Raw genomic sequence first — 10,917 nt, forward strand, 5'->3', positions numbered from 1 at the left:
AGGAGTCAGCTTAGATTGAGATTCGGGTGAGTATATCGCTGTTATTTCAGCTCCCTAGGCAGAATGAGCACTTAACCCTTGCAGTCTGGGGGTAGCCTTAATATTTTATTTGTTCAGAGTTCTTTAATGAGCTGCCCTTTGCTGATGCACAGAAAATCCGCAAAAACTCTACACAAGTTCATGCACATTGCAAGTGTGAATGGGGCGTAAGAACCTCTATTGTTGTTTAGCTAGAAGGTCAAAGGGAAACAACAATAGGTAAAATATCAAAGACCTTCTATAACATATAATGAATTTTTCATCTGCAGCAGCTGCTATTTTAACACAATCCTCCAGCTCCCTAGAGACAGCTGAAGCCAGGAAAACCAGGGAATCCAGCTGTACCGCCTGCTGCTATCCTGAAGCTAACAGACACCAGAAGAGATCTACTACCACATCCCTTTAGGTCCCCAGCAGTTGGCAGGTGATCCTTACTGCATTGTAGGCACCTTCTATCCAATACTGGCCCAGGGAACATGAATGAAATAAACTGAATGTATGGCCAAAACATTTTTTAAGTTTTGGATAGAGTGGGGAAAGAACTAGAACCCCTGTCTGTGTCCCTGTACATTGGGAGGGGGTGTTTGCTGGGGTGCACATCCTGGGGGGTGACGGGGGGCAATGGTGAACGCTAACAGGGCTGGGAGCCCAGCTCACTGATGTCACTGGTTGGCAGTGAGTGAATACTCACTGACGGTTAGCTCACTGATGCCACTGATTGCCAGGGGCCAGGCAGGACGCCAGCCAAAGCATCCCTCTCAGGTCCTGGCAACCTGTAACATCACTGGTTGCTAGGAGCTGGGTGGGACGCTGGTCAGAATGTCCCAGGTTGCTAAGAGCTGGGCGGGGAGATGTGTATGGCTTTACACATCCCCCTGCTGGTTCTTAGAAACCTGGGACACTCTGGCCAGAAAGGGGGTGGCAGGCACACTGCAAACATTGTGCAGCCATGCCGCTCTGCCCATTGCCCCCTTCCCCCACGTGACCCGAAGGGATGCCGCCTGAGCCAACAGCCTTAGGCTGAGTCATTATATGCACTGCCTTGGCCCTGTTTACACCACAATGTGGGCGTGATGGGCAATGCGCTGTAAAAAAATGCAAACATGATGCATTGCGCCTCGGCCACACCTCCTTTGCGCTTCGGCCACGCCTCCCTTGCCCCTCTGCCACGCCTCCCTTGTGCCTCGACCACGCCCCTGTGCGCCTCGGCCACGCCCCCGTGCCTCCGCTGCCGCCCTGTTCCTTTTGGTATCTAGAAGCTGGGAGCCATACCCAGTCTGCTATGGGATATTTTAAAATGCAATAGCAGGCTGGCTATTGCACCAGACTGCGTTTGTTTTGCTTTACCGATTTGGTGCAGCGACGCATGGGGTTTCTCAGCTGTCCTTAGTGGTGAGACAAGTTGTTTTACATGCTGGTTTGTGAGTGTGCCATGATGCCTTTCTACTGTTCTACTGTTCAAAGCCCATTTCGTGTGCACCTTACTGTATAACTGGTAACAAATTGTTGAGTGCGTTTGTCGTTTGTTTTGCTTTACCGATTTGGTGCAGCGACGCATGGGGTTTCTCAGCTGTCCTTAGTGGTGAGACAAGTTGTTTTACATGCTGGTTTGTGAGTGTGCCATGATGCCTTTCTACTGTTCTACTGTTCAAAGCCCATTTCGTGTGCACCTTACTGTATAACTGGTAACAAATTGTTGAGTGCGTTTGTCGTTTGTTTTGCTTTACCGATTTGGTGCAGCGACGCATGGGGTTTCTCAGCTGCCTATGGGTTGTGCGGGATCCCTTGTGTGTTTCTATCCTTTTAAGGAGGTGGGGCGTCCTCCTGACAGGCCTGCACCCAATTTGATATCTTCTGCCCCCATGTGCTCCAAGATGGAGACTCTCATAGTTTAGAGTTAGGACCGCACTATAAGAGGTGCCTTGGCGCGGCAGTGCGGCTTACACATCCTTTGCAGAAGACGTGTATCCAAACCTCTGTCATTGTCCTTAGTGGTGAGACAAGTTGTTTTACATGCTGGTTTGTGAGTGTGCCATGATGCCTTTCTACTGTTCTTGATTCCCCCCTCCCCGCTCTGATCCTCCAGCGCTGACTGGCAGAACGGATGGGTGAGGGGGCGGGTACAGCTGGCTCTGCCTCTAGATAGGCACAGCCAGCTGTCAGTCACGCAGCTGGGCGGATCCAGACATAATTGTCGGCATCCGCTTCAGCTGCGGCGTCTTAGTATACAGCGAGCAGCAGCTCGCGGTATACTGAGCTTAGGGTGACGGGAGGACGCTAGTTTGTGTCCTCCGGTTACCCTAAGGAGAACTATGGATAAAAGCCTTAACCCCATAGTTCTCCTTTAATACATAAACACGTTTAAACACACTTTCATCTTACAAATCAAAGTCACTTACAGTTGCGCCCCGTTACCGCCACCAATGTAAAAGAAGGTCCCTGGGCCCCGTGGGTCTTCTGGCTTCTTCTCTATGAGAGGAGATGACTCTGAGGAAATCTTTTGGTTGGAGGTTTGCATTTTCGCTGCCTCTGAGTTCTCCATGTCATTGGTATCAAATCCGGCTGTTCAGGGTAAAATGAGAGATGAGGTTAATACCAAACTAAGCATTTCATTCACTGATGTGAAGACCTAAACAATGGTGAGAAATTTATCAAACCCAATGTTACCTGTGGCGGGTAACCATCCTAGACATCTGGTATCCACCAAAACTCACTAACTCATAAGATGTATGGACGGAAAATGTAAACCCCCCAAAAAAGATAAACAAAGAACTGAAAAGATGTTGGATAATATCTGTGTGTGATAATCAGCATTTCCAGCACACGATTGCTAGGAGAAAATTAGGCTCAGTGTCTCTCCATAGTGTTTTCTTGTTACCATGGCAACACATCAATGGCAGGTTCCAGGTTAGTTGCTACACGCTCAGCTGTCATTCATCTTTTCAGAGCATCACTTTCAGTGACAGCCAACACTTCCATGACCTAACCTCCATATAAAAGAATGGGAAATGGGTGACGCTTAGGAATAATGGGGAAGAGTGTAAGACAGGAGACAGAGCTTATCATAGAATGGGAAATGGGTGATGCTTAGGAATAATAGAAAAGAGCGTAGAACAGAAGTCAAAGCTTAAAGTAAAACAATAGTGGGGGTGTTTAATTCTATATCTGTTGTTAATGTTGGGTCCCTACTCCCCTCACTTACTGTCCTGTGGATTAGGGGGACCTGGGGAGTACCCTGGATCATGTATTTAGGCCCCCGTGGAGATTAAGCCTCTTTTTCTCCGTTGTTACTGGAGGTTTTACTTTTTGACAGTTGAATCATAGGGGCGGAGCTTGGGGGTGGGACGTAAAGCCAAGCTAAACTCACTCTCACCCTCAATAAAGTTAAATAAATGAAATAAAAGTAAATAGTGCCCACCAGACCGCACACATACACTAGCCTGCACTCTATAAGTCAGCATTTTAGCGTGCGGGCTAGTGTTAGCGAGTCCTAAAAGCATGCCTCTGGTGATAACTATCACAGTTGGTAGTGTGCCTTTGTTAGCTCTCAACCAAACTTTCAAGCCCAAAAGTGGCTGGTGCTATAGCTGATAACATGTGCAGCACCATGGCAACAGTAGATCTGAACAGAGGATAAGATGGCACTTTCCTCGGCTTTAAAGGAAAGGAGGGTTTAGTTATGTTAAATCCTCATGTCTTCTCATGCTTGGGGAAAACTTCCCTTTGCAGCTGAGTGCCTCTTCCTGTAGTGTTGGCTCAGGTTGCAAACCTACGCACAGACACCATGTATCCCTTTCAGAGACAAGGCAGTCTGCTGCAAAACAGAAGTTCTGCCCAGCATGAGAACAGATACAGATTTAAAAGGAAGAGCAGCAAAGAGAAGGGAAACAACCATGGATTACAGTAAGGCGCACATTACAGTATTGTTTTATGTTAAAAAATCTGAGGGTTTAATGTCACTTTAACCTCTATTTGGGGAGAAGTTGAGGCCTATATAAAGCCAGTTCCTAAAATCCAGGCTCCTTCCTAGAAGCAAATTAACTGATGTACAGACAAATAAAGTTACTTGCATGCACCACAAGCTGCTTGCACTGTACCAGTAATGTTAGTTTATACACGTTGCTGGGTATGCTGATAGGTTCCCTTTAACACTAACCTTCCAAAAAGCTGTGCCTACCTTCTGTATCCTCCTCCTTTGCAGGTCTCCAACACTACATGTGCTTTAATTTGTTATCTGGGTGGCCTTTGCCAAGATTGTGTATTTTCTGCCCCAGTGACCAACAGAGTACAGGAAATACCCCTTAATTATATTCAAATCTGAAAAGTATAGGCTGAAATTCTACTCTAGTATCAACTTTATAACTTTTTAAAGCAGCAGAAGGGACAAACAAAATGCACCTGCAGTCTTTTCCCCCAACGTTGGTACTGTATTGCAGTGTGCTGCGATGTGCTGCAATGCAGGTGCATTATGGAGGTTCTGTGGTAAGCCGCAGCACACCAATGTGTGTAAGATGCGTTACCGCAATGCAATGGTGTAATGTTCCACTTTAAGATAAAGGGTTTCCTTGCATTTCCTTTTTTTGCTTAATTGCATTGACGTTTGCGGAGCCCCTTGAGACAATGTTTAGGATTTGACAGGATCGCCTAAACAATAAACACTTTACATCTGAATTTTGTTTCCCAATTAATTACAATTGTTTTCATTTGATTTTGCTGCAACACACAGACAAGATCCGATTATAGCTTTCAGCATTGGTACATGGTTCTGTCCACCATAAATCTTCTCTGTCATTGTTTAAAAATATTCCCCTCTAGATATCAACAGGACGTTCAAAACAGAATTCCAGAAAAAAACAGTCCATAGGGAATACCCGACTGTCTTTTATTGAGGAAATGTTTGGATATCGGTCCAAAATGTTTTTAGCCTAAAGCAGACATAGCCTATAACCATAAATTGCACCATTACTGTAGCTGTGGGTGCAGATTTGAGACTGCAGATGATAAGGCCACTCCATCATGGGAGGCATGGAAGAAAATATACAAAATATGGAATGAAAGAATTAGAACAAAAAGGAGGAGAGGGAAGGAAAGCAAGAAAGGAAAGGGAAATGTGACGGATGTTTTCAGATGAAGCACACAGAAGCACATCTTCAAAACAGCTCCAAACGACAAACAAACCAATTACCCTAATCAACAGCCACCCAGTTCTAAATGCATAGGTGAAGTTTTAAATCAATACTCACATACGTGAAGCAAAGGAAAGCTTTAAAATAAAAAAACTAGATATCTATATATTGCAAATAAGAGGCAATAGTTTAAAATAGATATTTCTAGGCCACTGTGCATCTAGTGGTCACTGGAATGACTCGCCTTGCATAATGAGGAAGATCCAGGCTCTTACTTTTAATCAGTGGGAATAACAAGCTTTCCTTACTGTAAAGCTGATTATCGGGCTTCTTTTCTTGGCTTTCTTCTTTAACACTTCTCTGTATGGTGATGGCCTGATTATAATCTCTCTCTTTTTTGTTTAATAGGTCCCTCAGCTGCATTTTAACCATACCACTGCATACTTCTCCTGCTGGATGGGGCTCATTTCCAAAAAACAATAATGCAGGGACATTTGTGAAAACCAGAAGATTGCAACATGGAGGTATTAGCAGCCAATTAGGTTTCTCTTGTATAATCTAGCAAATATTCCAAATTAGCCTCATACAAATGGGAATAAAGCTGGCCAACTTTACTCACATTTGTAGGTTTAGAGCAGGGGTGGGCAACTCCAGCCTTCCAGCTGTTGTAGAACTACAAGCCCCATGAAGCATTGCAAGACTTAGGCCTGGTTCACACCTGGGCGTTTTACAGCACGTTCCTAAGCGCTGTAAAATGCTCAACATGTGAAAACCAATAATTGCCTATGGGCATGGTTCCCACCTGGGCGTTTTACAGCGCGTACCTACGCGCTGTAAAACGCCCTACGCCCAAAGAAGTACAGGAGCTTCTTTGGGGCGTATTTACAGCGCGTATCCATTAGGATACAGCCAGATAGCCCTCGGAAACGCGCGTTTGTCGCAAGTTTCTTTTACCGCAAATCACTGTAAAAATGCTCGGGCAAACGCGCATATTCCGTACGCCCAGGTGTGAACCCAGCCTTACAGTTACAGGCATGACTCGCAGAGGCAGTTGCATGTTGGGATTTGTAGTTAAAGTACAGCTAGAGGGCCAGAGTTGCCCTCCTCTGGTTTAGAGGGTGGTCACACATATCCCAATTATAGCAAGCAATGCTCCTGATAGATGGGCAATAAAGAGCACCTGACATAGGAAGACAATAGTTATTGGGCAGGGAGATTTCCCAACCTATCTCTCTGTGACCAACCCCGATCCCTTACTCTTCCACATAAAAGAGTAAAGGAGCATAGCACCACTTCTGCATCACAGTCACTGTCACATGAGCATCATGGAAGTTTCTAGCACTCAAACAACTTATTCAAGGAGAGGCTGATATTTTCCATCCGCTATTTTCAACTACATATTTGCCCATTAATGTTCACCAACAATGATAAACAAATTGCATTATGCAAAGGGACCGAGAAGTCCTTTCAGGATAACCAAGTGTTTATTTATTAAGAACCATGTCAAATGAAGATAAGCACTTTCGGGTAGGACAGTGGACGCAGGGTCTCTTTGTCAGGCTTAACATCGCCAATGTTAAGCCTGATGAAGGGACCCTGTGTGGCCCCGAAAGCACTCGTCTTCATTTGACATGGTTCTTAATAAATTAACACTTGGTTATCCTGAAAGGACTTCTGGAGTGCTGGTGACATTCTAACAAATTACATTTCTCCACTGACCACTAGTATCTGATAATGCACCATGGGCGTAAATATATTAATATTTAGCTGGTTTCTAAGACCTAAAACCAATGTCTGGGTTCCCTCACAGTTAAAAAAGATAAGGCCGTGTAACAGACATGTTCTGCTTTCTTTGTAGAAAAATGTAAACCACAAACACCTGACTGAGGCAGGGAAGCAAACTGCTATTGCACTGCTTTGGAGCAGCATTATTGAACTTATCAAAAACATTTTCTGGTCCAGGCTTGCAGTCTTTTAAGGAAACAAAAAGTAATGCAGTTTTCACTGACTGTAATTAGTACCAATTTTTTTGGTCAATGAGAAAATAGCCCACACACGGTGTCCTTGCAATAGGAACATTTATATGCAGTGTTTCATCTATTAACAGCTGTAGATGATTGTGGGTGCTGAAACAGAAATAGCTTCTTCATTTATGACCACCATCCTACGTTCCCCATGCATTACCTACATAAGAAACTATATTTAAGTAATTTCACCTTTGGCTATCCTGGGTAAAACCTGTGAATCTGAGTCAGTCTGATGCCTCTTTTTCCTTCTTGCTGTTGGGGTTTCCTGGGAAATAGATGCTATCTTCATATGTTGCGTTTTGTTGGAGGCTTCATCGGGAGCTTTTTCCTGAGCACCGTTTCTCGACCACTCTGCCCCATTGCCTCTGCTTTGCTGTGCTGTCTCATTTACATCAATGTCCTTTGTCTTCATCTGCTTTTCATGTTGTTTTATTCCCTCTGACTCTGAAGTTTGTTTTGATGTATCACATAGTACTTTCTGTGAGTCTTCTTCCCTTGTCTTGTTGGACTGGCTTTTAACTGCATTTTGTGAAATGGTAGGGCTGAGAGCCCAAGTCATTTTACTGTGGACAGAGATTGGATACAGTTTATCTGTTGAGAGAACAATATATAAAGGATGTAAGCCAAAGACTGGTCAGAACATAATCTCAGATATTCAGGTGCCACACAAACATGACACTTCCCAAGCATGCATCCAGCTGTCATAACATGTACCTAATCATTTCACATAACATGTACCTAATCATAAGGCCGTTAGGAATAAGCATTTCAGTATGTTTAGGATTGTTTAGGTTTCATTTAGTATTCTTGTATTTGTGTTTCATTCTCCACATGTTCTTGTATGTATTTCATCGTTATTTGTGTACTCTCCCTTTTTAAATTTGACTTTCTTCACTGCCTGTTTAAATTCAGATTTTGAAATCTTACCTGGACACAAATGCTTCATATTTAATGCCACACCTAAAACATTATTGTGTCTAATATTACCAACCCCACCCGCATGCCTTGAATAAAGGCAGAATTATATTATTTCTTTATATCACAATATGAGTTCTTCAGATAAGCAATAAGATAGAGAAACCCCATGTTAAAGAAGAACTCAGAGGAAAACATTCTCAAACACTGCAAGGGTTAACTGCTCATTTGTGTCCATGAAAAAAAAAAGTTATACTCACCCGGACCTCGGATCCGCTCCCTCCAGCCTGTCTACTCCTCCACTGCAGCGATGGCATATCCCTTGGCGTCCTATGCACTGTATAGAATGTGATGACTTGAGGATCCTTAGACCGCTGTAGGAGAGAGGCTCCAGCGACCAGTCTAAGAGACAGCCAGCTCAGAGGTTCAGGTGAGTATAACTTTTTTTATTAACATAGACACAAACAAGCACTTAACCCTTGCAGTGCGGGGAGAGCCCCACTGCAAGGGTTAAGAGTTTTTTTTCCTGGAGTTCTTCTTTAAGTATAGAGGTTGCTTCTGCTGACCTTCAGTTCTGAAATATCTGTTCCCTGGCTGTCATGCTGATCCAGTTATTTAAAAAACTGACCTAAAACAATTATGCAGATTAGGACTTTCCTGATTTTTCCCACTTGCCCCGGGATCAGTGTCTCAGAAAATATTCAAGCCAGCAACAGCCAAGAAACTAACATATTTAGAAGCAACAGTAGCTATTTCTTTAAAGCATGCTTGCACATTAAAGCTGACCTTTCCACTCAAAAATCCAATTCTAACAATGCAGTGCTCTATGTATGATGATTAATAATAACATGGACATGTTGGGTGTAAAATGCTGGGATTGTGAAATACTTACACTTGCAGAGCATTCACTTCCTGCTTTGAAAAGGAAAAATGACTTCAGTTTGCCAAAGCAATGCACACTGGTATTGTCTTGTCATCAGCTGAGCATTGCTGGGAAATCTCATCTGTAATCTCAGGAGATCTCAGAGAAAGGCATTTTCCTCCCCTGAGATGATGAGCATGGTCACATGTCCTAGTCACATGTGTAGTCACATGTGCCAGAAATTGAAGAAGTAAACGGAGATCTAGTAATCTGCTCTTAGTAAACATGGCCACTGTCAGAAGACTGGGGAGGAAAAGAGAAATAAGGTATGCAAAGAGTACAAAGCCGGCAATTATCTAGAAGTAAGTGATTGTAGATTGTCATTACTAAAAATTTCTAAAGGTGTGTTTGTTGTTACTTTAAAGATATGGGGAAGGGTTCCCAGGCGAACTCTTCAGCCTTTGGATGGTCACTGGTGATCATGATGTACATGCATACAGGAGTTACATCCTCCTTGGCATCAGGGCCATTCCTGGCAACTTAGAGATGCCATAATTGAGCTGAGTGTGTACACTGCACGGCGCAAGCAGTGTACAGTTTACACAAAAAGTAAGATAATTGCTTGGGAAAGAGGAAGATTATTTTTCGGCAGAAGAGACTTTGGATGTCTCTTCTGCCAAAAATCTCTACCGCCTAGCATTTTTAAAAAGATCTTGCAGCACTGGGGGTCCCCGGTTTGAATCCCGGCCAGGTACACTAGCTGCAAGGAGTTTGCATGTTCTCCCTGTGCTTGCGTGGGTTTCCTCCGAGAACTCCGGGTTTCCTCCCACACTCCAAAGACATGCTGGAAGGTTAATTGGCTCCTCTCTAAGTTGGCCCTCTATGTATGCATGCAAGATAGGGACCTTAGATTGCAAGCTCCTTGAGGGTAGGGACTGATGTGAATGTGCAACTATGTAAAGTGCTGCGTATTATTGTCGGCGCAATATAAATACCTGTCATAAATAAATAAATACAATATCTGTGAGTTTACCTTCTTTTTAAACACAAAAACATTGTATACTGCAGCTTTCCAGTCCATAGATGTGCTGACTGTATTCATTTTCTATCTTTCTCCTCTATTTTCACCTGGTGATCCTGCCAGGAACACACTTCTGTCCTAGGGTAACAATCTTACTCACTGTATGCTATCTCTGGAGAAGCAATGTTTTCACCCTAGGGTGCTCTCCTGATGTGGACTATAAACTCCTCCTCTTCTATAGATCTTTGTAACATAGGGAGAGATGTCCAGTAGTTCACAGAAGATAGCTGGAAAAGCAGATAACATTGTTTGAGATTTAAGATTAGTTCGCAGCAAGTTACGAGAACATTGGATTTCTGGCAGGATCAACAGATAACACATGTCCCTTCCTAGGTTGACTGTACGGTATGTATGGAGAAGCAGCATTGTCACCCTTGAACAGGTGATGTTAGAACAACAGGACACGTCCCCTCTCCTAATCTGCATTACAATGGGGGGGAAGTGTTCTGTTGTTCACAGAGGTAGGCAACCTAGACAGAGCTGATAAGACTACTTGAGAAACTCTGCAGAATGCACAGGACAGATGATTTATGATGAGACATAGGTCACCAATACATGGGGCACCTAGAGATGATTTGTAGTGAGAGACAGGTTACCAATCCTCGAGGCATATAAATCTACAAATGATTGGTGGTAAGAAACAAGTAACCAATCCTCGGGGTTCATACACCTACAATACAGATGATTTATGGTAGAAGACAGGTTACCAATCCCTGGGGTTCATCTATCTTCAGGCCACAGATAATGTGTGGCTAGAGACAGGGGCAGACTGACAACACAAGGGCCCCCGGGCAATACGAGAATATGCCAAAGCATATGCTCTGCCCATATACAAGCCCCACCCACAAATACAATTCTGCTCCCCCT

General features: G+C 43.8%; 1 protein-coding gene across 1 annotated transcript in view; it reads right to left on the reverse strand.

Annotated features, from left to right (window-relative positions):
- TTLL10 (tubulin tyrosine ligase like 10) overlaps positions 1-7,749 on the reverse strand; it is a 34,276-nt gene extending 26,527 nt beyond the window's left edge. Inside the window, exons 1-2 of the mRNA XM_018560937.1 lie at positions 7,382-7,749; positions 2,439-2,601 (exon numbers count right to left, since the gene is read on the reverse strand). Coding sequence (XP_018416439.1) covers positions 2,439-2,601; positions 7,382-7,604 — 386 coding nt within the window. The 5' untranslated portion in view covers positions 7,605-7,749. The remainder of the gene's footprint in view (positions 1-2,438; positions 2,602-7,381) is intronic.
- Between the last annotated feature and the right edge of the window lie 3,168 nt (positions 7,750-10,917).

Source organism: Nanorana parkeri, unplaced genomic scaffold, assembly GCF_000935625.1.
Source record: "Nanorana parkeri isolate BGI_ZX_2015 unplaced genomic scaffold, ASM93562v1 scaffold489, whole genome shotgun sequence".
Classification (NCBI taxonomy): Eukaryota; Metazoa; Chordata; class Amphibia; order Anura; family Dicroglossidae; genus Nanorana; species Nanorana parkeri.